General features: G+C 41.0%; 1 protein-coding gene across 1 annotated transcript in view; it reads right to left on the bottom strand.

The window, feature by feature from the left end:
- LOC145398047 (glutamate receptor ionotropic, delta-1-like) overlaps positions 1 to 27,266 on the bottom strand; it is a 328,107-nt gene extending 300,841 nt beyond the window's left edge. The window contains exons 1-2 of the mRNA XM_080271009.1: positions 27,132 to 27,266; positions 25,181 to 25,310 (exon numbers count right to left, since the gene is read on the bottom strand). Of these exons, the coding sequence (XP_080127135.1) occupies positions 25,181 to 25,310; positions 27,132 to 27,266 (265 nt within the window). The remainder of the gene's footprint in view (positions 1 to 25,180; positions 25,311 to 27,131) is intronic.
- Between the last annotated feature and the right edge of the window lie 320 nt (positions 27,267 to 27,586).

Genomic DNA, 27,586 nt, shown 5'->3' with positions numbered 1-27,586 from the left:
TATATATATATAGATAGATAGATAGATTTATTGCCAGACGCCTCAATCCCGTTTGGGGTGGCCACAAACAAATCGCCTCCAAGTCTCCCTGTCCCCCGCCATTTCACTGCCTTGCTCCCGACTCACACCCCCCTCTCTCATATACCTCTCCACCCCATCCCTCCATCTCATCCTCGGCCTCTCCCTCCCTCTTCCCCCCTCCACCTCACTCACATACACTCTCTTCATCAGTCTTTCACCCTCCATCCTCTCCACATGGCCAAACCACCTCAGTGTGTTTCTCATAACGCTTCCTATCACATCCACATCAACACCACGACGCTCCTTTATATCCTCATTCGTCAGCTTGTCTCTCCATGTGACTCCACAGGCTCCTCTTAAATAACTCATTTCCACTGCTCTCACTCCTGACTTGTGTCCTTCCAACAACGTCCAAGCTTCACTTCCGTACATCAGAGTTGGTATCACAATACTGTCATGTAGTAACTTTTTCACTTCCATGCTCACTTCCCTGTTTCTTAACACTGCTTTCAAAGAACCAGCAACCTTTCTTCCCTGCTGTACCCTTTCAAGCACTTCACCCTCCAAACCTCCTTCCTTACTCATCACAACTACCCAAGTACTTAAACGTACTCACATTTTAAAATTCCTCACCATCCAACCTCGCTCTAAAATCACTGACTTCACCTCTCTCAAAGACCATCACTTTACTCTTCCCTACATTCACCTTCAGATTCCGTTTCTTACACACTCTCCCAAACTCATCCACCAAGCCTTGCAGCTCCCCTTCGTCTTCACTCAACAACACAGTATCATCGCAAACAACAGTACAGGGAGTTTCCAAACACAATCCTCTCTCACCAGGGCCACTCCAACATCCACTACCCTACCTTGTACCTCTTTTATTACCCCATCCATGTACAGATTGAACAACCATGGAGACATGACACATCCCTGTTTCAACCCAACTTTCAAAGAGAAAAATTCACTTAGTTCACCATCAACACGCACTGCAGCCTTTGCACCATCGTACATACTCTTCACAGCATTCAACAACTTCCCATCTACTCCATATATTCTTAACACTTTCCACAATCCTTGTCTATCCACCCTGTCATATGCTTCCTCCAAATCCATGAAAGCCGCATACAACTTCTTTCCCTTCTCTAGAAACTTTTCCACTAAAGATCTAAGAATGAATATCTGATCTACACAACGTCTTCCCTTCCTAAAGCCTCCCTGTTCTTCTCCAACTAATTTCTCTGTTCTTTCTCTAACTCTGTCTATAAGTATCCTACCATACACTTTTCCTATTATACTAAGAAGACAAATGCCATTATGATTACCACACACTTCTTTTTCCCCTTTTCCTTTGTACAAGGGAATAATTATAACTGACTTCCAATCCTCCGGGACTCTACCTTCCTCCCAGGCCAATCTGCACATCTTCCACATCCATTCTACTACTATCTCTCCCCCATGCTTTAGCATTTCACCACACACTCCATCAATTCCTGGGGCTTTTCCCGATTTAACTTTCTTCATTGCTTCCACAACTTCTATCCTACTGATTTCTTCCTGTCTTCTCACCTCCCTCCTTCTCCCAGCCATTCCCCAGCCACTTATACTTGCTTTACTTCCATCATCTACGTTCAACAATTCCTTAAAGTGTTCTCTCCATCTGCTCACTTTTTCTTCCTTCTCCACTAGTAATCTACCATTTTTATCTTTCCCTCCCCTGTTAACTTCACTTCCACCCTGTCTTACTCTTTCCACCTCTCTCCAGAACATTTTCTTACAGTACCTCCACTTTACACTCAAATTCCTTCCAAATTCCTCATCCACTCTCTTCTTACTCTCTCTTACTAATCTTTTCACCTCTCTCTTTCTTTCTACATATAACTCTCTCTTCTACCTCTCAACTTCTTCCACGCCCCTATTTCTCATCCATTCATTGTATGCTTTCTTCTTTTGTGCCACAGCCTGTTTCACCTCTTCAGTCCACCACGCTGTTCCTTGCACCCCCCTCCATCTTCTCTTCCTTCCACACACCACATCACATGATGCATATATTTCTACTGTACATATCCTACACACACCTTCCACGTCTCCCATCTGCTCCAATTCATATTTGCCCAATCGTTCCTCCACTTCTCTCTTATACTCTGCCTTTTTCTCATCCTCTTGTAACCTTTCCACTCTCCTTGTAACTACTCCTTCCTCTCGTCTTTCCCTTCTTCTATTTCTCCATTCTAATTGGACCTTGATTCTGGCCACCACCAAGTAGTGGTCAGAAAGTCCACTCCCCCAACCTCTATAAACTCTTGCATCCATTACACATCTTCGCATCCTTTCATCCACACACACATAATCAATCATTGCCTTCCTTTCATTCAGTTCACCACCCACCCTTCTCATCACTCGCCATGTATACCTATAGATCATTTTATGCTTGAAGAGGGTATTGGCTATCACCAACCCCCTCCCAGCACAAATGTCCACAAACGCACTCCCATTCTCATCTATCACAGCAGGCACACCCCACTCAGCAACTATTCCATCCATCTTCACATTCCCAACTTTACCATTCATATCACCAATCAAAAACACTCTCTCATTCCTTCCAAACTTTTCCATGCACACTTCTACATTTGTCCAGAACTCTTCTCTCACTCTTCTAGCACGATCTTGCGTTGGCACACACACACACACACACACACACACACACACACACACACACACACACACACACACACACAAACACACACACACACACAAACACACACACACACACATATATATATATATATATATATATATATATATATATATATATATATATATTAAATGACCTAAACAGAGAAAGTCTCAAAGTAGGGCTAAAGATGAACCGGAGTAAAAGTAAAGTAATGTTTAATCCTCAAACACCAAAGAGCGTCATAAGAATAAGTGGAGAAATTCTTGAAGAAGTTGAGGAGTACAATTACCTGGGACAAATACTAAAATCAACGAAAGATAATGATAGCGAAATAAAAAGACGCATTACAATTGGATGGAAAGCTTTCGGTAAACATAGAGACATTATGAAATGTAGCTTGCCAGTTTGTATGAAACGAAAAGTCTATGACGAATGTATAATTCCAGCTATGACGTATGGTTGTGAGACTTGGAAACTGACAAAATCAATAGAAAATATATTAATTCTTTCTCAGAGAGCAATGGAAAGGTCAATGTTGGGAATATCGTTAAGAGACATGAAAAGGTCAACTTGGGTGAGATAGCAGACTAAAGTCAAAGATATCATAGAAGTTATAAAAGAACAGAAGTGGAGGTGGGCAGGCCATGTAGCAAGAACAAGGGATATTCGATGGAGCAAGAGGTTGACTGACTAGACACCAAGAGATGGTAAGCGTAGAAGAAAAAGGCCAGACAGGAGGTGGAGAGATGAGATAGAGAAATTTGCAGGGAAAACTTGGCAAAGATTGGCTCAGCCAAGGAATTCATGGAGAAGGTTGAGGGAGGCCTTTGTTCAGCAGTGGACTTATAATGGCTGATGATGATGATGATGATGATGATGATATATATATATATATATATATATATATATATATATATATATATATATATATATATATATATATATATATATATATATATATATATATATATATATATATCTATATATATATATATATATATATATATATATATATATATATTCTTTCTCATGTGAGCTCCTCCCACATTGACTAGGCCGCCACAACACGTTTGTCTTACATCGTTCGCTGGCTAGTCACACCACAACAACAATGAAGCAGGTGAATTTTACCTCCCAAAACAAGCGACTGGTATTTTCTTGTTTAACCATAATTAAAAAATTATTGCATTACACCTCCTCAAGAACTGCTAACACAGGCTTACCAGGTAACACCTAATCGGTGGTAGGTGGGGACTGAGTGGAGGAATGCCTCGTCACGGACACGGGGAGTATTTATAAGCACTGCTCAACTGAAGTGGTTAACAATCAAGATGGAATTAATAGTAAATGGAAAAAAGAAATGTTTGCATTATTTGTTACATGATATGGAGACCTGTTTGTTCTGTGAAATGAGTGTGATCGCTTCTTCCCAGTCTTATTAGTCTCTCCAAGAGCTTGTATTTGTTCCTTACACGCTCACTTATAGAGTACCTCTGCAGATATGACAGTAATTTATAATTAGAACTGTTAAATCACCAGTTAGGAGAGTTAAGAGGAAATAGTCCTTCTCTCTGAAAAGTAAACAAACTAGAGTGGGAAGCATGTTCGTAATAATGCGACGCCACACCTCGAGGTTGACAGCATTTTCTCTCTACTTGGACAATTCATACCGCAGCTGAGATGAGTCCCCTGCTCGCTGGCCAGTCGCAGTCGATGGTCGAGTATTGTTGGGAGCAGGAGTCATGTTGTGCTTGTCGAGGCAGGACTTGTTGCGTTTTACTGTGAGAATTTCTATTTTACCTTATGAATTCGTGTAATCATATATCTTGGGGAACCTTCAGTCATCAGCAGCTTTGTGAATGTTTCGCCTGGTAAAAATGGCACGTTGTTTGCGAGTGAACACTGTGTGTGTGTGTGTGTGTGTATGTGTGTGTGTGTGTGTGTGTGTGTGTGTGTGTGTGTGTGTGTGTGTGTGTGTGTGTGTGGACAACCTGTGGAATGCTTACAGGGACTGCTTAGTTAGAAATGCTAAAGTGGTGAGTGGTGTGGCAAGAGTAACAACAAAGAAGAAAGGTACGGCACGATGGGATGAGGAGGTTAAGAGAGCAGTGGAGGAAAAGAGGAAGAACTGGCTAAAGTGGTTACAGGATAGGTGTTCATTTGAAATAAGAACTGAGTATATTGAGAGCAAGAAGCATGTACAGAGACTAGTGAAGAGGAAAAAGAAGGAGTAAATGGTGATCTAGGAAGAACAATAAATGCGACCTCCTCTGAAAATAGAAGTTATTTTGGAAAGAGGTGCAGAAATGTGGAAGTGAAAGCGGAAAGAAATGTGATTGTGTGAAGGAGTTAGGTGGTAGATTATTAACCCATGAGGATGAATTAACCCGTCACGTCCCGAGCTATTTCGCACCTCAGACACCCCCCAATCCCGAGGTTTTTTCGATTTTTTTTTTTTTGGCTAAAACCTCCGCTTTTGGTGAGAAACATCGACAATTCATAAAGAAATTGCTCACCTGAGGTTTAAAATACTCGATCCAGGTACCATTACCTCCTTACCTGACTGGGTTTTCTAACAGGCTGGCACCAAAGAAAACGAGTTCTATGGGAGGGTAACTATTTCACACCACTCATAAACGGTATTTATTTATTTACTTGGTACGAATTTATATTTAGTTCGAGAGTATATTGGTTTTCAAACAGTAATATATGCATTATAAGCATTGTTTCACTCACTAACTCATCACCATACCTGACCTTCTTTTGCCACATTACCTGATCATTATTTCTGACTGTTTCTTCCTCTAATGCTATGTAAACTTTGTCCTCAACATTGTCATCGATTGGGGAATCACTCTGGCCCTGAATGTCTTTACTGGCCAGGTCACTGGTAACAGGTGAATTGCCAAGAAAATGGCATGAGGGGGGGAAGGGGGAGGTTATGCAGTGTAAGGCATTGTTCCTGCTTGGCATCATGTAGAGGAATAGATGAAGGTGTCCTGTGTATACATACGAAAAATCATGTGCGAAAATTGAAAATTGTGCAAATTAGGGATCTTGCAATTGCACGATGTACCAGTATGTCATCAGGACTGGCAAATGCAAAATGTTGCAACGTACCCATATGTCGATGGGACGGGGCGGGTTAAGGACCAGATGGAAAGAATATTTTGAAAGCCTGATGAATGGGAATAGACATAGCAGAGCGGATTTAAACATGACTGGTTTTGGGGGGGTGCAGAGAAGGAATGCATTGCCAGGACACGTGACACTTGCACAGTTGAAGAGTGCTGTGAAGCGGCTGAAAAATGGGAGAGGAGCTGGAGTTGATGAGGTGTATGCAGAGATGCTTAACCTTAACCCGCCCCATCCCGTCGACGTATGGGTACGTTGCAACGATTTGCATTTCCCAGTCCTGGCGACGTACCGGTACGTCATGCAATTCCAAGGTCCCTAATTTGCACAATTTTCAATTTTCGTGCGTGATTTTTCGTACGCATACACGGGACACCTTCCTCTATTCCTCTACAAGATGCCAAGAAGGGACAGTGCCTTACACCGCATAACCTCCCCCCTCCCCCCCTCACACCATTGTCTCGGCAATTCACCTGTTACCAGTGACCTGGCCAGTAAAGATATTCAGGGCCAGAGTGATTCCCCAATCGATGACAATGTTGAGGACAAAGTTTACATAGCATTAGAGGAAGAAACAGTCAGAAATAATGATCAGGTAATGTGGCAAAAAAAGGGCAGGTATGGTGATTAGTTAGTGTGTGAAACAATGCTTATAATGCCATTATTACTGCAGGAAACCAATATACTCTCATACTACATATAAATTCGTACCAAGTAAATAAATAAATGCCGTTTATGAGTGGATAAAATAGTTACCCTCCCATAGAACTCGTTTTCTTTGGTGCCAGCATGTTAGAAAACCCAGTCAGGTAAGGAGATACTCTTACCTGGATTGAGTATATTAAATCTCAGGTGAGCGATTTCTCTATGAATTTTAAATGTTTCTCACCAAAAGCGAAGGTTTTAGCCAAAAAAAAAAAAAAAATCGAAAATACCTCTGGATTGGGGGATATTGGAGGTGTGGAAAACCTCGGGACGTGACGGGTTAAGTGTAGAGGAGAGAGTGGAATGAAGTGCTTGTTGGAGATATGTAAGAAGGCCTGGATGAGTGAAACTGTGCCTGCTGTGATTGTACCCCTGTACAAAAATAAAGGTGAACAAAGTGAGTGCAAGAATTATTGTGGCATAAGTTTATTCAGAGTGGAAGGGAAGGTATATGGACGAATTATTATAAAGTAAGAAAGATATCAGAAGTCCTAGTGAGTGACGAAAAGGGTGGCTTTAGGAGTGGCAGAGGATGTGTGGATGCGGTGAGACAGATAGCAGAGAAGGCTTGTGAGAAGGACCGTAAGATGTTTATGGCATTCATGGATCTGGGAAAAGAATACGACAAAGTAGACAAAGAAGGACTGTGGAAAGTTTTGCGCATATACTGTGTAGATGGTAAACTGCTAGGTGCTGTCAAGAGTTTTTATGATAGTAGCGAAGCATGTGTAAAATGGGCATCTAAGTGAAAGGTTCACGATCGGTGTTGTGTGATGACCCCATGGATGTTCAATATATATATTATATATATATATATATATATATATATATATATATATATATATATATATATATATATATATATATATATATATATATATATATATATATATATATATATATATATATATATATATATATATATATATATATATATATATATATATATATATATATATATATATATATATATATATATATATATATATATTGTTACGGAACAGAGAAAGATAACGTACACTTTAAGTGAGAATGCTAAGAGTCACTACTGTCCCGTAAAGTTCCAGGTTCAAAACAAAAGAGTTAGGTAAAATTACAAGTTAAAGTTTAATGCACAAACTAACAACAAAACATTCAGAACACATAAGGATAATGTAATGGCAAATAAACAAGTTAAATATATGGTTAACTGCAATAGCCTCCATTAACACGAAATTAGCAAGAGCAAACTTATCTAAGTCAGCCCTGATAAAATGAGATACCAGATAATACTCAGTGAATGCCAGATAAATTATTACAGATACAAACTGTTATCAAAAATGACTGACAAAACCCCACACCAATCACAAAAACCCCACTAGGCCCAAGAATCAACCATATGGTACACAGTACAAGAAAAAATGCAACAACAGTTATACTCAAATTACACACAGCTGCTAGATGTTTGGAGATTTCTTGAGCACTCACAATAATAATATCTGTACAGGGGAGGACAGAGATGTGAACAAAATGAGGAGCAGATCTAAGTGGCAATGATGCAGAGACTGAGCTCATTATATAGGGGCCAGGAGAGCTTAATACAACTTGTAAGAAGGACGCACAAATGAAGCCATGGGGACAAAGAGTTGACAATCCCGCACTCAACAACAGAAATGACGACTTACTCTACTATAACGGTAGAAGGGGGGGAATGAGGCAGAACACGCTCGTGATCAAACATGCAGCAACTGTGCGTTAAAATTACACAAAGGATGATGAAATCCTAGGCTATGTAACACCTCCCCACAAAGAAAAAAGAAATTTACAAAGGAAATTTCTTATGACTCTAAAACAATCTGTATATGGCATTACAGAACATGCAAAAGTCTTTCCTAATGTTACAAAACATGAGATCTCCCTAGCACGTTCAGTCATAGGTACTTGCCAGTATCCCTTTAACAAATCAAACTCACTCATGTACCTAGCCTTTCCGATCTTGTCTATGCAATCTTCCACATGAGGGAGACTGTAAGTGTCTGTTTTGGTTATCTGATTAACACGTCTGTAGTCAATGCAAAGCCGCTGTGACCCACCTGGCTTAGGGACCAGAGTGACAGGAGAACTCCACTCGCTCTGACAGGGCTCAATCATCTTGTGGTCCAACAGGTAGCCAAGCTCCTTCTGGATGAGAGGAACTTTCACTGGGTTCACACGGTAAGGAGGCAGTTTAATTGGCTTTGCGTCTCCAACATCGACATCATGCATCAACACAGTGGTTCTTTCTGGAGTAACACGGAACACTTGCGGGTACTCCTGCAGTAATGCCGAAAACTCCTGCCTTTCCTTGGGAGGTAGATGAGAAAGCTTAGTCTAGAGATCATTCATGATATCAGGATTCTTCCCCAAACTATCACTCAGGCTCATGCTGCATGGGAGAACTTCACTTGTAGACTCGGGTGGAACAGCTACAGTGCAGACTGGATTATTTCCGTCCCGCCTGTGATATAACTTTAGCATGTTGATGTGACATAATTGCTTGCTCTTTCTACGATCTGGTGTGGCAATGACATAGTTGACATCACTGAGTTTCTTCTCCACGAAATAAGGGCCACTAAACTTGGCTTGAAGAGGTTGCCCATGAACTGGTAGCAGAATCAAAACCTGATCTCCTGGCTGAAAGTGGCGTAACCTGGACGTCTTATCATACCAAGTCTTCATCTTCTCCTGAGCAGCTCCTAATTTCTCTCTCGCCAACTGTAAAGCAGTGGACAGTCGTTCTTTGAACTTCATCACATACTCCAGCAGGTTGACGTCATCTTCCTCCGACAGCCAGCATTCCTTGAGTAACTTAAGGGGTCCCCTTACTTCATGTCCAAACAGTAGTTCAAAAGGTGAGAAGCCCAGTGATTCATTTGGAGATTCTCTTGCAGCAAATACAACGAATGGAAGACCTTTATCCCAGTCTTTCTGATGTTCCAAACAGTATTTCTTGAGCATCGATTTGAGTGTTTGATGATATCTCTCCAACGCTCCTTGGGTCTGGGGATGGTAAGCTGAAGACGTGATCTGGGTGATGCCCAACTCTTTCAGAGACTGCTTGAAAACGTTTGACATGAAATTACTTCCTCGGTCTGACTGTACCTCCTTGGGCAGACCAAACTTTGTGAAGAACCCTAGCATTTCCTTAACCACGTTCTTTGCTGAGCTATTTCTAAGTGGAATGGCTTCAGGATAACGAGTAGCCATATCAATCAGGGTCAACACATAAGAAAATCCTGAAGAAGTCTTAGGAAGAGGGCCCACAATATCCACCAACACACGGGTGAATGGCGCCTCAAAAGGAGGAATGGGAACTAGAGGTGCAACCTTTTCGGTCTGATTACACTTCCCCACAACTTGACAGGTGTGACAAGACTTACAATACCAGGAAACATCCCTGAAGATACCTGGCCAGTAGAAGTGTTTCAAAATGCGTGCCACAGTCTTCCTCACTCCAAGGTGTCCTGCCAAACTGGAATCATGAGCCACTCTAATGATATCCTGCCTACAAACACGAGGGATGACAACTTGATGTACAACCTCCCATTCACAGTCGGCTGATGCTGTTGGGGGTCTCCACTTCCTCATAAGTACTCCTGACTTTACATAATAACAAGTAGAAGCACCGGCTGACTCTTCTTCACTGTAAGCAGAGTTAGCTAGACCTTTCAACTCAGGGTCAGCAACCTGCAACTCAACCAACTCTTGACGAGACAAATTATCAACACTACGGGGTACTGCCTCATCTGGTGAGTGGTCCAAATTAGCAAGAAAAGTGTCAGCAAGGATAACATCATCATCATCATTACTCTAAATCACCAGTAACTTTAGCCTTAGCCCTAGTGACAGCACATGCAGGGAACACATCAGGGACATCACAATCCTGGGACACAGCCACTGGCTCACCAGACAACTGAGGAGCTGGACACACTTGACTTCCACCAATATCATTTCCAAGTAAGAAAGTTACACCTGACATTGGGAGTGTCTCAACCAACCCAACCATAACGGAACCATTAACAAAACCAGACTCTAAATTCACTCTGCACAGAGGGACAGAGAAGTAATTATTCCCTACACCTTGTAAGATTACAGTTTCATCAGAGGAATTAACATTAGAGCCTAGAACACTGGTCAGCATAAGGGATTGGCAAGCACCTGTATCACGATATATTTTAACTGATTTCCTGTCATTACTGTCCAGAGGACTGACAAAACCATCAGACAGGAAATTAGCACATGAACTCTTGAGAGTGTCACCCACGTTACTGCTCAAAAGAGGAGCTCCATCATGAGAATTTAAGTTACCCCTCAAAGCAGGTTCAGTTAACTCAGTTAAAGAATTCTGGGAACTCTCAAGAGTGGACACTAGACCAATTGACTGAATATTTAAAGACTCCTTTTTGTTCACATCACGCTGTCTCCTGAAACATTTCTCCGTAGTATGACCAAGCTTACTACAATAAGTACATTTACTTTTCTGAAATCTAGAGGTGAAGCTGGTATTTACTTCCTGAGAAACATCATCTTTATTCTCTTTCCTGTTACCTGTGCTCTCAGTAGAGGCAACGTACTTACTCTCAGCTTTCCCTTTTTCCTTAGAATATCTCTTGTGAGTAAGAACATATTCATCAGCTAAAACAGCAGCATCAGACAAATTATCTATTCTTTTCTCATCAAGATATAGGCTTACATCTCTACTAACACACCTTTTGAAGTCCTCCAGCAAAATCATCTGCTTAAATTTGTCAAAATCAGAATCCACATTCTTAGAATTTAACCACTGCTCTAACAGATCTTCTTTGATTTTTGCATACTCAACATGGGATTGCTTATCTTGCTTATAAGTTGTCCTAAATTTTACTCTATAGGCTTCAGGAACAAGCTCATAGGCCTTAAGAATCAAGCTCTTAACTACATCATAAATATCAGATAGATCCTGAGGCAAAGATTCATAAGTTACTTGAGCTTTACCGGTGAGAACAGTTTGAAGGAGTACTGGCCAATACTTTGTAGGCCAATTAAAACCTGTAGCTGCCCTCTCAAACAACTGAAAATACTTTGTTAAATCAGATTCATTAAAAGGAGGGACAAGTTTAACATTTTTAGCCACATCAAAATCATCAGAGCAAGATGATCCAGTTCCACCTTGTTTCATGCGATACTCATGGTCTGCCTGAATCCTAGCAATTTCAACTTGTGCCTCAGCCTCCCTAGCACGGGCCTCCTGCAGGGCTAGCTGTAACTTAGCTAATTCAATCTGCGTTTGCTCATTTGGAGGAGTTACATTAAACAAGCTTTCATTAATCATGTCAACAATCTGATCTTTAGAATGATGAGAGCGAACAACAATTCCCAATTGTTGAGCAACAAGCTTAAGTTCATTCTTTGTTCTGTTTTCTACATCACACACTGTTTGCACATTTGACAAAAAATCTTTGGCTTCATCAAGTGTAGTAATAGTAGACATAATTAAAAGTAACAGTCACAAAATATCGAGCAATATCCTTATGATAATATCCTGAATATCCTGATAAGAGGTCGCCAAATTTATGTTACGGAACAGAGAAAGATAACATACAGTTTAAGTGAGAATGCTAAGAGTCACTACTGTCCCGTAAAGTTCCAGGTTCAAAACAAAAGAGTTAGGTAAAATTACAAGTTAAAGTTTAATGCACAAACTAACAACAAAACATTCAGAACTCATAAGGATAATGTAATGGCAAATAAACAGGTTAAATATATGGTTAACTGCAATAGCCTCCATTAACACGAAATTAGCAAGAGCAAACTTATCTAAGTCAGCCCTGATAAAATGAGATACCAGATAATACTCAGTGAATGCCAGATAAATTATTACAGATACAAACTATTATCAAAAATGACTGACATAAAACCCCACACCAATCACAAAAACCCCACTAGGCCCAAGAATCAACCTTTTGCTACACAGTACAAGAAAAAATGCAACAACAGTTATACTCAAATTATACACAGCTGCTAGATGTTTGGAGATTTCTTGAGAACTCACAATAATAATATCTGTACAGGGGAGGACAGAGATGTGAACAAAATGAGGAGCAGATCTAAGTGGCAATGATGCAGAGACTGAGCTCATTATATAGGGGCCAGCAGAGCTTGATACAACTTGTAAGAAGGACGCACAAATGAAGCCATGGGGACAAAGAGTTGACAATCCCGCACTCAACAACAGAAATGACGACTTACTCTACTATAACGGTAGAAGGGGGGGACTGAGGCAGAACACGCTCGTGATCAAACATGCAGCAACTGTGCGTTAAAATTACACAAAGGATGATGAAATCATAGGCTATGTAACAATATATATATATATATATATATATATATATATATATATATATATATATATATATATATTCCTTCAATCTTTCCTTGTCGTTCTGCCCACTGGCGACTTTACACTCCCTCTTCTGTCTTTCTTTCCTTCATTCTTTCCTCTTCCTTCTGCCTGTCGGTGCCTCTACACTGAGTGACAAGCCAAATAGTTTCTTGTACACCAGGAAAACATTTACTACACTGGGTTGTAACCATATAACCAAATTTTGGCGTCTGGCGGTTTAGTGGGTAATTATTGCGCTCCAAGTGGATTGAACCAGTGAAGGTTTATATCCAAGGGATGGTTGGGGTTTATTTCTCATGTATTGCCACTCAGGGATGAGTGATGCTGGTCACTTTCATCTTAAATGTCAGGACCAACTTGCCTAGCCCGGGGGTAGGGGGGTTATTCAAGAATACTCCCCCAGTATCCCTTCTTGTCGTAAAAGACGACTAAAAGGGTTGGCGGAGGGTTAGTGCCCCTCCCCGGAAAATAACTAACTAAAATAACAAACAATAAGCCTCGGACAAGGACTGACCAAGTGATGACGACCAAGGACCGGACAAAGGACATGGTAATTGGAACTTGGAATGTAAGGGAAGCGAATGATGAGGTGAAAGAGAGAGAGATTGTCCAGGTGCTTGAGGATGCGAAAGTGGATGTATGTGGAATAACTAAAACAAAATGGAGAGGAGAAAGTGTGAGAGAATGGGAGTATGGATGGGGTATATGTGCAGAAGTAGGTGAGAATGAGAGGGCAAAGGAAGGAGTATGTATAGTTGTGAGTAAAAGATGGAAGAGGAGCATAAGACAGTATGGATCAGTTGGGTCAAGGATTGTGTGGGTAAAGTTAAAAGTTGGAATACAAATGTGGGCGATTGTGTGTGTGTATGCACCAACGCGAGATCGTGCTAGAAGAGTGAGAGAAGAGTTCTGGACAAATGTAGAAGTGTGCATAGAAAAGTTTGGAAGGAATGAGAGAATGTTTTTGATTGGTGATATGAATGGTAAAGTTGGGAATGTGAAGGTGGATGGAACAGTTAGTGAGTGGGGTGTGCCTCCTGAAATAGATGAGAATGGGAGTGCGTTAGTGGACATTTGTGCTGGGAGGAGGTTGGTGATAGCCAATACCCTCTTCAGGCATAAAATTATCCACAGGTATACATGGCGAGTGATGAGAAGGGTGGGTGGTGAACTGAATGAAAGGAAGGCAATGATTGATTATGTGTGTGTGGATGAAAGGATGCGAAGATGTGTAAAGGATGCAAGAGTGTATAGAGGTTGGGGGAGTGGACTTTCTGACCACTACTTGGTGGTGGCCAGAATTAGAATGCAAGTAAGATGGAGGAATAGAAGAAGGGAAAGACGAGAGGAAGGAGTAGTTGCAAGGAGAGTGGAAAGGTTACAAGAGGATGAGAAAAAGGCAGAGTATAAGAGAGAAGTGGAGGAACGATTGGGCAAATATGAATTGGAGCAGATGGGAGACGTGGAAGGTGTGTGTAAGATATTTACAGAAGAAATATGTACATCATGTGATGTGGTGTGTGCAAGGAAGAGAAGACGGAGGGGGGTGCAAGGAACAGCGTGGTGGACTGAAGAGGTGAAACAGGCTGTGGCACAAAAGAAGAAAGCATACAATGAATGGATGAGAAATAGGGGCGTTGAAGAAGTTGAGAGGTGGAAGAGAGAGTTATATGTTGAAAGAAAGAGAGAGGTGAAAAGATTAGTAAGAGAGAGTAAGAAGAGAGTGGATGAGGGAATTGGAAGGAATTTGAGTGTAAAGTGGAGGGACTGTAAGAAAATGTTCTAGAGAGAGGTGAAAAGAGTAAGACAGGGTGGAAGTGAAGTTAGCAGGGGAGTGAAAGATAAAAATGGTAGATTACTAGTGGAGAAGGGAGAATAAGTGAGCAGATGGAGAGAGCACTTTAAGGAATTGTTGAACGTAGAGGATGGAAGTAATGCGAGTATAAGTGGCTGGGGAATGGCTGGGAGAAGGAGGGAGGTGAGAAGACAGGAAGAAATCAGTAGGATAGAAGTTGTGGAAGCAATGAAGAAAGTTAAATCGGGGAAAGCCCCAGGAATTGATTGAGTGTGTGGTGAAATGCTGAAGCATGGGGGAGAGATAGTTGTAGAATGGATGTGGAAGATGTGCAGATTGGCCTGGGAGGAAGGTAGAGTCCCGGAGGATTGGAAGTCAGGTATAATTATTCCCTTGTGCAAAGGAAAAGGGGAAAAAGAAGTGTGTGGTAATCATAGGGGCATTTGTCTTCTTAGTATAATAGGAAAAGTGTGTGGTAGGATACTTATAGACAGAGTTAGAGAGAGAACAGAGAAATTGGTTGGAGAACAGGGAGGCTTTAGGAAGGGAAGACGTTGTGTAGATCAGATATTCATTCTTAGATCTTTAGTGGAAAAGTTTCTAGAGAAGGGAAAGAAGCTGTATGCGGCTTTCATGGATTTGGAGAAAGCATATGACAGGGTGGATAGACAAGGATTGTGGAAAGTGTTAAGAATATATGGAGTAGATGGGAAGTTGCTGAATGCTGTGAAGAGTATGTACGATGGTGCGTAGGCTGCAGTGCGTGTGGATGGTGAACTAAGTGAATTTTTCCCTTTGAAAGTTGGTTTGAAACAGGGATGTGTCATGTCTCCATGGTTGTTCAATCTGTACATGGATGGGGTAATAAAAGAGGTACAAGGTAGGGTAGTGGATGTTGGGGTGGCCCTGGTGAGAGAGGACAGTGTTTGGAAACTCCCTGTACTGTTGTTTGCAGATGATACTGTGTTGTTGAGTGAAGATGAAGGGATGAAGGGGAGCTGCAAGGCTTGGTGGATGAGTTTGAGAGAGTGTGTAAGAAACGGAATCTAAAGGTAAATGTAGGGAAAGTAAAGTGATGGTCTTTGAGGGAGGTGAAGTTATTGAATGTACAGCGAGGTTGGATGGTGAGGAATTGGAAAATGTGAGTACGTTTAAGTACTTGGGTAGTGTGATGAGTAAGGATGGAGGTTTGGAGGGTGAAGTGCTTGAAAAGGTACAGCAGGGAAGAAAGGTTGCTGGTTCTTTGAAAGCAGTGATAAGAAACAGGGAAGTGAGCATGGAAGTGAAAAAGTCACTACATGACAGTATTGTGATACCAACTCTAACGTACGGAAGTGAAGCTTGGACATTGTTGGAAGGACACAAGTCAAGAGTGAGAGCAGTGGAAATGAGTTATTTAAGAGGAGGCTTTGGAGTCATGTGGAGAGACAGGCTGATGAATGAGGATATAAAAGAGCGTTGTGGTGTTGATGTGGATGTGATAGGAAGCGTTATGAGGAACACACTGAGGTGGCTTGGCCATGTGGAGAGGATGGAGGGTGAAAGACTGACGAAGAGAGTGTATGTGAGTGAGGTGGAGGGGGGAAGAGGGAGGGGGAGGCCGAGGATGAGATGGAGGGATGGGGTGGAGAGGTATATGAGAGAGGGGGATGTGAGTTGGGAGCAAGGGAGTGAAATGGCGGGGGACAGGGCGACTTGGAGACGATTTGTTTGTGGCCACCCCAAACGGGATTGAGGCGGCTGGCAATATATATATATATCTATATATATATATATATATATATATATATATATATATATATATATATATATATATATATATTTATTTATTTATTAGGCATTTGATGCAGCAAGTTAATGAAATGAGAGTACCGTTAAGTCTTTGTTTTGTTGATTTTGAAAATGCTTTTGATAGTGTTTCGAGAGAGACTATGGGGAAGATCATGAGACGTTATGGAATACCAGAGGAGTTTGTGAGGGTCATTATGAACATGCATGAGGAAACATTTTGTAAATGATGGTTGATGGTTGTCTGAGTGATTCGTTTGAAGTCAAGTCCGGAGTAATTCAAGATGGTGTTCTATCCCCTTTATTATTTTTATTGGTCATTGATTACATTATGAAACGCGTTGGAACAGAAACCGGTGCAGGTATACTTTGGGGAGAGAACAGGAAACTTTTGGATTTAGATTATGGAGATGATATAGTTTTGATTTGTGATGGACCAGAAGAGATGGAGAGAGTGTTGGACTGTTTGGTGAGTGAAGGTCGCAAGGTGGGTTTGGTTATTAATTGTGGAAAAACTGAAATAATCAATATGAATATGGAAAATGTGCAGGAATGTGTAACTGGAGGTATGGTTGTAAAGCAAGTTGATAGGTTTAAATATTTAGGTACTTATTTAGCCAAGGATGGTTCTTTGAACTTTGAATTCGAGGAAAGGTTAAAGAAGGCTAATCAGGCAATGGGAATGCTTAAAAATATTTGGAATAATAACAATTTTTCTGTGCATACAAAAATCAAACTTTATAAGGTAATGGTTAGGAGTATCTTAATTTATGGACACGAGTCTTGGTACAGCACAGTGACTATGGAAAATAAATTCTTGGTGTTTGAAAATAAAGCACTTAGAAGAATATTAGGAGTTAAGTGGTGGGAAAGGATACCAAATAGTAGAATTAGAGAAATAACGGGAGTGCAGCCGGTCGATGAATATGTTAGGTTCTCACGATGGAAGTGGCTAGGACATGTGTATAGGAGACAGGGAATAGTACGAGGTACACCAGGGTGGGTGGCACTTGGTAGGAGAGGTAGAGGAAGGCCAAAAGAGACGTGGGTGAGGACAATGAGACGGGAAACTGGAGATGAGTGTTGGGGAGATCTTGAGGAGTTAGCACAAGATAGGATGTGGTGGTGTGAGTTCATCGAGGCCCTATGCATCCCCGAGGGTGCCACAGGAAATGATATATATATATATATATATATATATATATATATATATATATATATATATATATATATATATGTATATATATATATATATATATATATATATATATATATATATATATATATATATATATATATATATATATATATATATTTGGATGGGGTGATCAGAGATTGCATTGATAATGAATGGTGATGGATGGAATATCTCAGATTTGTTGTATGCTGATGATGCAGAACTGCTTGCAAGTACCGGACAAGAACTTGGTAGGATAGTGCAGAGTTTTGCTGATGTCTGTGAGCGTCGTGCCTTGAGATTAAATGAAGAAAAAAGTAGTGATGGTTACTGAGAGAAAAGGTGGTTTCCAGTGTGATGTTACAGTGAATGGAGAGAGACTGGAACTTGTGAGAGAGTTCAAATACCTGGGTACAGTGATATAAAAGAGAGGAAAATGTGCAAAAGAAGCTAAAAATAGAGTGACACAAGGAAGAAAAGTAGCTGGTGCAATGAAAGCCTTCATAAGAAACAGAAGCTTGAGTGTTGCAGATGCTGGAGGCTTACATGAATGATTGTTAGTGTCAGCTTTAACATATGGATGTGAGACCATGGTGTGGCATGAATATGAAAAGTCAAGAGTGAGAGCAGTGAAGTTGGGACTACTGAGGAATGTATGTGGAGTACTGAGGGTGGATAGTATACGAAATAGTGTGATTCATGAAAGATGTGAAGTGAGGAAGTCGGTGGACACCAGAATCGAAGAGAGTGTGCTGAGATGGTATGGTTATGTGGTTATATATATCTATCTCTCTTTGTGTGTATGTGTGTGTTCTTACAAATTGTTCTTACCTAATTGTATCTTTACAGGAATGAGTCAAGCTCGTACTGTCCCGTGTCTTAAACCATATTTATCGTACATATCCTTAAATTTGTGAATTGTTTTGGCACACACTATTTCATTCGGTAGTGCATTCCATTGATCAATTGCTCTGTTTGGGAAACTGAATTTCCTTACGTCTTTATCACCTCTCTTCTTATGCAGTTTTTTGCAGTGTCCTCTTGCTGATGCTTCTCCATATGTTAAGTAATCATTTATGTCTATTTTCTTCTTCCCTGATATGCACTTATATAGCATTATCATGTCATCTCTTTTCCTTCTCTCCTGTAGTGTTGGTAGATTCAGTTTATTTAGTCTTTCTTCGTAGCTTAGGTCCCTTAAGCTTGGTATCCATCTTGTAGCAGCTCTTTGAACTTTTTCAATCTTGTCTATGTGCTTTTTGAGATGAGGACTCCAGACTACTGATGCATATTCCAGGGTTGGTCTAATGAATGATGTTATTATCCTTCTTAGCATGTCTTCATTTATGTATGTGAATGCTATTCTCATATTTGCAAGCAATGTATACATATTCCGTACCTTCTCGCTGATGTGGTCAGCCGGAGATAGTCTGTTACTGATAATCACACCTAGGTCTTTCTCTCTTTCTGATGTGTATAGGGTTTTATTTCCTAACTTATAATCCCAATCAGGTGTGTGTATGTGGCTGTATATGTGTATATATGTATACCTAGTCTGCTTCCCCCAAAGAAAGGTAGATACCCGAGACAGGACGACACACCCAATTTTCTCATCCACACAAACACACATTCAGTCACATCTTAGCCCCAAGGGGAGAAGGGACAGATCCTCACCACAATACACCACACGAGGGTCAACTGCGCAGTGCAATGAGCAACATCCACAGCAGGGCCCAACAGCAAGCTGATTTACCCCTGCCACATCATAATGGACCCATCCCCTTACCCGCACCTGGCCTGATCAGCTGATCAGACCAATTGTGGGAGAATATCCCCTCGGGGCTGCGTTACCATTTATTCTTTCACAAATTCTCTCAATTTATTCCTATCAAACACAGACACTCTTCCTTGCTCAACAGACATCCCTCTCGCATCTAATGCTCTCTTCACACTATCCATCCATCCTATTCATGGTCTTCCTCTCAGCCTTACACCTCTCACATCAGATCCAGTCACTATTTCACCAATCGCTCACCATTCATTCTCTCCAAATGTCCACACCATCGCAACACCCTCTGCTCTACTCGATCAGCCATCTCCTGCAAAACACCAGTTCTCCTTCGCACGTCATCATTTCTCAGTTGATTCATACGAGTCACTCCATACATACTCCTCAGACACCTCATCTCCATTGCGTTCAAACTTTTTCTCTCTGCTACACCCAGATTCAATGTTTCAGCCCCATATAATGCAGTTGGTACCACAGCACCCTCAAACAACCTTCTCTACATCCATTGTAAGTGAACAACATCTGAACACTTTTTTCATTCCTCCCATCGCCTTTCCAACTTCATTCATTCTAAACATCACTTCTGAATCTATTCTGTCCACAGCAACATGTGACCCTAAGTACCTAAAACACTCTACCTCCTCAAGCAACTCATCCTTCAAACTATATTCATCCTCCTACTATCTACCAACCTCGTACACTTCATCACTTTACTCCTGTTCTCATTTACTCTTAATTTCAAACTTTCACACATCCTCTCAAACTCCTCTACCAACTGTCTCAATCTCATCTGTGCATCAGCCACCAGTGCAGTGTCATGCACAAACAGCAGCTGATTCAGATGCCCCTGTCTACCACCAGTATTCACCAGACTCCATCTAACACTCTTGCATTCACCTCCCTTACAGCACCATCCATATAAATATTAAACAATCAAAGCGACATCGCACATCCCTGCCGCAGCCCCACTCTCAAGAGAAACCAATCACTCACAGTATTTCCCACTCTTACACACGTTCTACTATTTACATATAAATTTTCCACTCCAATTATCAACCTACCATCGTCCATACAATCTTGAAACAGTCCACAAAGCCTCCATATCAATTCTGTCATACGTTTTCTCTTAATCCATGAACACCCAAAACACATCCTTACCATTCGCTAAATACTTTTCACACACCTGTCTCACAGCAAACGCCTGATCCAAGTAACCTGTCCCTCCCCTAAAGCCACACTGCTGATCACTAGTCACTCCATCTGTATGCTCTCTATCCCTTAAATAACATTCAACCATACACTTTGCCTACAACACTTAACAGACTTATACCCCTAGAACTAGTACATTCATACTTATCACCCTTACCTTTATACAATGGAACCACACAAGCACTTGCCCAGTCAAAAAACATCTTACCTCTCACAAAACACACATTCAATCTTACTAACCACTCAACAATAGTCACTCCACCACCTTTCAGGCATTCCACAGCACACCCATCCATACCTGCAGCTTTCTGTTTCATCTCCTTTACTGCCTCCTGCACTTCCTTCATCGTGATCAAAGAATCATTCAATTCTTCTAACACATTTATTCCTTGCACCCTTCCATCAGCCACAAACTCAGCCTCCCTTTCCTCCTTTACATTTAATAGTCGTTCAAAATACTCTGCCCATCTCTTCCTTACTGCATCCATCTCAATTAACATCCTTTCATCCTCTGTTTTTACTCGCTCTTCCTTCTCAGACTTCGTTTTGCACCCTTCTCACCTCCTTCCAAAACATTTTCTTATTCTGTTGAAAACTCACTCAACCGCCTATCCCATCTCTCATCTGCTGCCACTTTAGCATCACGCAGTCATTTTGGCCTTATTTCTCTATTCCTTATACCTCTCATATGACACCTCATCCTTCCTCCTCAGCCACACTTCATATGCACGTCTATTCTCCGCCAGAGTCATACTTGCTTCCTAGCACAATCATTCACTTCTCTTTCTTACACCAACACTCACTCGTCTCACATAACACACCTCTTCCACATGGCCCACCACAGCACTCTTAAACAACCACCATTTCTCCTTCACACTGCCATTTTCCTGATCTTTCACGGTGTCCCACTCATCTTTCAATTTCTAATTATACTCTATCATTTTCTCTTTTATCCAACCCACACACTTTCAAGACATCCTTGCCACACCTAACTCTCCTAGTTCTCACCCACCTCATACCTACTCTGAACTTTCCCTCTACCAGGTAGTGGTCAGACATAGCTCTACCCTACCCTCTGAAAACTCTCATATCCAACAATCTTCCTATTAAATTCCTGGACACAACCACATAGTCCATCAACGCTCTATCAACAACTCTTCCACCCTCCTGTCTCACCCATGTATACTTATATATATCTTTCTTCTCAAACAAGGTATTTCCAGTCGCCATCTCTCGTTCAACACACATCTGGATCATTCGTTCCCCATTTTCATTTTTTCCAGGCACACCATGCATACCAGCTACGTCAATTGCTACATATCCCACTCTAGCATTCGGATCTCCCATCATTACCACATTCATATTCGCTTCAAAACTCTGCAGACACTCATCAACATCATTCCAGAAAGACTCCGTCTCTTCTGCATCCCTTTCGCTACCAGGCCCATCTGCACTCACAAATACCCACAACTCACGTTCAAATTTCGCTTTCACCTACATCAGTGTTAATGACACGTCCTTCCATTCAATCACACACTGCTGCACTTCCGGACTCACTAACAAGGCCACACCTTCTCTTGCCCTTCCTCTATCAACACCTGGCATCCTTCCATTCACGCTTCCAAACCTAGGCTCACCTCTACCTTTCGTCTTTGTTTCACTCAAAGCTAACGCATCCAACTTTCTTCTCACAAACATTCTCCCAATCTCCTCCCCTTTAGCCTCAATCGTACTACATCCACGCACATTCATAGACCCAATATTCAGGGTACGGGGATAACTCAATCACCCACCCATTTCAACTACCTGTCTTATTGTAAGAACTTATATATATATATATATATATATATATATATATATATATATATATATATATATATATATATATATATATATATATATATATATATATATATATATATATATATATATATATATATATATATATATGACAGAGGGAGAGAGAGGTGGTTGAAATGTACATGTGAATGTGTGTCAATATACAGTAGGAGATAGGGTCGGCGAACTTGCATTTGGATGGATATGGTAAATAGGAAAGTGAAGTATGAAAGTAAAGAAGCTACCAGTAAAGAATTTACAAGATATGGATATACTGTAGATGGATGACAAGATCCATATTCTTGTTATTACTTTGTAAACGACTTACTGCAATGTATATCCTACAGGTAAATGAGAAGGGTACACATAAAAAAAAATACATATATGCAAAAGAAAGACTAAGATCTAGGTAGCTGAATGAAATACCTACTTATGTAATATGTGACTGAGCAAGAACGTGACTGCAAGGTTGGTGTGGATTAGGATAAAAGTAAAGGAGAAATGCGTGATAATCATAAAATATGGATCAAACAGTGAGTGGAGTGGACAAAAACGAATGATTTTTGGAGTTAATGGAGTCTGTGAGTAACACAGAAAAGAAATCAGTACTAGAGGTGTGAGATTTGAATACAAGTTTGGGGAGAAAGATGACGCAAATATAACCTGGGATCAAATGGTTTATGGAGTGTATGAGAAGAGGAAAAAAAGATTTAGTAACTGGAGTTTCTCTTAAATTTTCTTAAGTATATACATGATTACAGTGCTTGTTTCCAGGCTTTAGGAAGGGAAGAGGTTGCGTAGATCAGATATTCATTCTTAGATCTTTAGTGGAAAAATTTCTAGAGATGGGAGATAAGTTGTATGCGACCTTCATGGATCTAGGGAAAGCATATGACAGGGTGGATAAACAAGGATTGTGGAAAGTATTAGGAATATATGCAGTAGATGGGAAGTTATTGAATTCTGTGAAGAGTATGTATGAGGGTGCTAAGGCTGCAGTGCGTGTGGATAGTGAACTGAGTGAGTTTTTCTATTTGAAGGTTGGGTTGAAACAGGGATGTGTCATGTCTCCATGGTTGTTCAGTCTTTATATGGATAGAGTGATAAAAGAGATACAAGGTAGGGCAGTGGATGTTGGAGTGGGTCTAATGAGAGAGGGCATTGTTCGGAAACTCCCTGTATTGTTGTTTGCAGATGATACTGTGTTGTTAAGTGAAGACGAAGGGGAGCTGCAAGGCTTGGTGGATAAGTTTGGGAGAGTGTGTAAGAAACGGAATCTACAGGTGAATGTAGGGAAGAGTAAAGTTATGGACTTCGAGAGAGGTGAGGTCAGTGAATGTACAGTGAGGTTGGATGATGAGGAAATGGAAAATGCGAGTACGTTTAAGTACTTGGGTAGTGTGATGAGTAAGGATGGAAGTTTGGAGGGTGTAGTGCTTGAAATGGTACAACAAGGAAGAAAGGTTGTTCGTTCCTTAAAGGCAGTGATAAGAAACAGGGACGTGAGCATGGAAATGAAAGAGTTATTACATGAAAGAATTGTGATACGAAAGTCTAGCATATGGAAGTGAACCTTGGACGTTGTTGGAGGGACACAAGTCAAGAGTGAGAGCAATGGAAATGAGTTATTTGAGAGGAGCCTGTGGAGTCACATCAAGAGACAGACTGACAAATGAGGATGTGAATGAGCGTTGTTGTGTGGATGTGGATGTGATAGGAAGCGTTAGGAGAGTCACATTGAGGTGGTTTGGCTATGTGTAGAGGATGGAGAGTGAGAGACTGACGGGGAGAGTGTATGTGAGTGAGGTGGAGAGAGGGAGGCGAAGGCCAAGGGTGAGTTGGAGGGATGAAGTGGAGAGGTATATGGGAGAGGGGTGTGTGAATTGGGAGCAGGGCAGTGAAATGGCGGGGGACAGTATGACTTGGAGGCGATTTGTTTGTGGCCATCCCCTATAAGGGATTAAGGTGTCTGGCAATAGATAGATAGACAGATGGATAGATAGATAGATATGTAGTTTTCAGTTGTCACTATAACGTTTGCCTCTTATGAAATGTTTCATTGTCAACTTTTGGAATAATTTGTTACAGTATAGAGGAGAAGTAGTACCGGTATGTCGAAGTTCAGTTCACATTGGTATAGTGTATATAACATTACAGGAGTGTGTGTGCATTACTAACGTGTGAACCACAGTAGAATATGATGTACATTATACTGCGTGTTATTACATTATAATATGGGCTGACGTATCGATTTTATTACAGGTTAAGGTACGCTACAGTGCCGTGAGAATTACATTACAGTGTGTGCACAGTATGGAATGGGCCACAGTATACTGTGTGGTGCAATAGAGTAAGATGTAAAACTAGTGTGTGGAAGTGTAGTGTTTACGAGAGCAGTTTCTGTTGCAGACTAGTGCGCGTTGCCTTGGCGGCATAATGTAGTGTGCGGTATACTCAGTGTGCTGTACAGAATGACATGATATACAGTATTCTGTGCACTACAGTATAGTGTGCACTTCAGTATAAAGTACTGTGCTGCAGCATGGTTTGCATTACAGTATCTTATGCACTAAAGTATAGTCTACACTACATTATACTGTGTGCTGCACAGTAGTGTGAGGTATAGTATGCTGTGTGTGCCTCACCTGTCAGCACTAAAGATTTAGTGATGAAGGCAGCCACGGCAGGGACGAGGACCAGGTACTCGTTGAGGAGGAGCAGGCAGAATTGCCTGGTTGAGGGCGTCATGGCTAGTGAGGCAGCGCCGCCTCCGCTCTCACCATTACACCCATACAGTGCTCACATTTAAGAGCAACGCGACCTTTCTCACCTTACCAAGGCGCACGTCTGAATACACCATTAAACAGCTAATCTGCCTGTGGAGATAAGCCTGCTGAATTATGATGGCACAATTAGCATAACAACTGCTTGTTGTTGGATCCTGGTTTAAGTCAGCGACTAACCCGTCAGAGATCGAGCAGGTGAAAACTTTCTTATAAAAACACGCCAGGATCAGTTTTGTGCAGGGGAGGGAAAAGAAGGATATGGGAGGAAGGAGAACAGTAACGTTATTTACTTTTCAGTATCATGGCAGTCTTTATCAGTATACTTGTTTCCTTCCTCAGCGGACAATGTGTAGAACAACTAGTATTATGTCAGTTAATTTTTCTCCTACTTCACGCATTGAATAATGGGGTGTATACCAAGTCATCAGTCCTGCGTATTATCAGTGCTACACTTATTACATTTATTTAAATTAAAATTCGTTGTCTACTTGTTCTTGTTCTAAATTCTAATATCATTTAGAATGTTTCGTAAGAGAACGAAAATATTAACCTTTTTAAGTGACTGACTTTTATGGTGGTATTAAGAAAGCTAAATTCTTCAGAGTGAAGTCCATTCCCTTGACGCTCTGTTGATTGTATGTGCGTTCAAGAAGAAGCGTAGATCAATTTTGCCTAAGTAAATTGTCTTTTTTAGTCTTTAGTCAGTAAAAGGAGACTAGAGTCATATAGGACTAAAAATATGTTGTATGCAAAGGGAGGAAAATACATGGCGACCTAATTGCATGTCACGTGATAACACCTCTTTGAGCCCTGGGGCGTCTTTTTCTTTTTATTCTTGTCACCTCCAGCCGACTTTAGTCAATTTAGGGGTAGATTTTTCAAACTAGAATTGTCTGATATAGTCTAGATGATTTAGACATTTTGCTTCATTACGAGACGGGTTTCATAATTCAAATGTAAATCGCTTGCTATCGGCAAGACTAAATGAACAGGGCGTCACCCACCTTCTATTGGTTAATGATGCCGGTACACGTTTACTTTGAAATGTTGAGGAGCTCATAGACAAAATAATCGGAAAAACTAGAAAACAATGAGAGAGCATACCTCCGCCAGTGTCATTAAAATGGAACTGGATCCGGATCTGTGGATATAGGATCTGGATTCGGCTCCTCCTTAAAATTTAATAAGTTCTTTGTTGGTCCATGGTCCACCTTTCCACAAAATTGCACTAAAATTAATTGAGAACTTTGGAGATATTGTTTGGGATACTCCGGGTCCGGATACGGATCCGTCCCAAAATTATTCATTTCTTCCTTGGCCCATGGCCAGCCCTTCGACAAAATTTCATCAATAACCGTTCATAACTTTTTAAATAAAGTTGCTAACAGACAGACATATAAACAAACAGACAGACAAACAAGCCAACACAGGACAACCTAACTTACTTCGCGGAGGTAATTATTTGAAGATTTATTCCAGCTTATAAAGTTATCAGCCACATAATTTCTCTCATTTTATCACCACTGTCATTTGCTGACTCCCTATACATTACCATCCGGTTCATTTAACATCGAAGTCTCGCATGAACACTGGACTACTTTAGAACTCTGGCTGTCCAGTGACCCAAGACATCAGTCAAGGGGAGGGTCATATGTTGTGTGCGTTGATCCGAAACACGAGGTGGTGGATAGAGGTGATACAGGTGCTTAGTTCACGTAACATCACCCTAGCCGGGTAGAGGGGAGGGGGAGGGGGAAAACGTCGCATCCCTGCACCTGTCAAAACCCCATTTAGTGTAAGCCTTCTGTACCTTATCGTCGTTAACATGAACCATCTCAGGTCCACTGGTGAACATTGACCTCTCCATGACTTCCTCCACTGTGTTAAAATCCTTCATGCCATGTCTGGATACACTTCTCTCTTGGTGGTTGGTGGTGGCGACCATCATCCACTCACTTGATGTAGTGCTGCCTAGTTCTTCCTTCACCTTTATCAATCTTTTTATGTGTCTGCCCTCCTCTCTGCCTGTTTTTCCCGTCCTCCCTATCACTTTATATTACTCTTCTTTCCACTTAAGGTGACTCTACATTGAATAACAAACCTCATTATTTCCTGTAACCCATGAAACCAATTCCAATGTTGGTTGGCAACCATATTACCAAATAAGTGGGTAATGCAGAGGTAGGTGGAGAAAAGTAAATGCGACATCCACCCAAGAATCAAATTTCCACACTCTTCCCCTTGTCTAGCTGTGACAAAGTGCTA

The sequence above is a fragment of the Coenobita brevimanus genome, chromosome 44 (assembly GCF_032717465.1).
Source record: "Coenobita brevimanus isolate Jiangsu-jjx chromosome 44, ASM3271746v2, whole genome shotgun sequence".
In the NCBI taxonomy this organism is placed as follows: domain Eukaryota; kingdom Metazoa; phylum Arthropoda; class Malacostraca; order Decapoda; family Coenobitidae; genus Coenobita; species Coenobita brevimanus.
The sequence above is the reverse complement of the archived record's forward strand: the minus strand, read 5'-3'. Positions and strand labels throughout refer to the sequence as shown.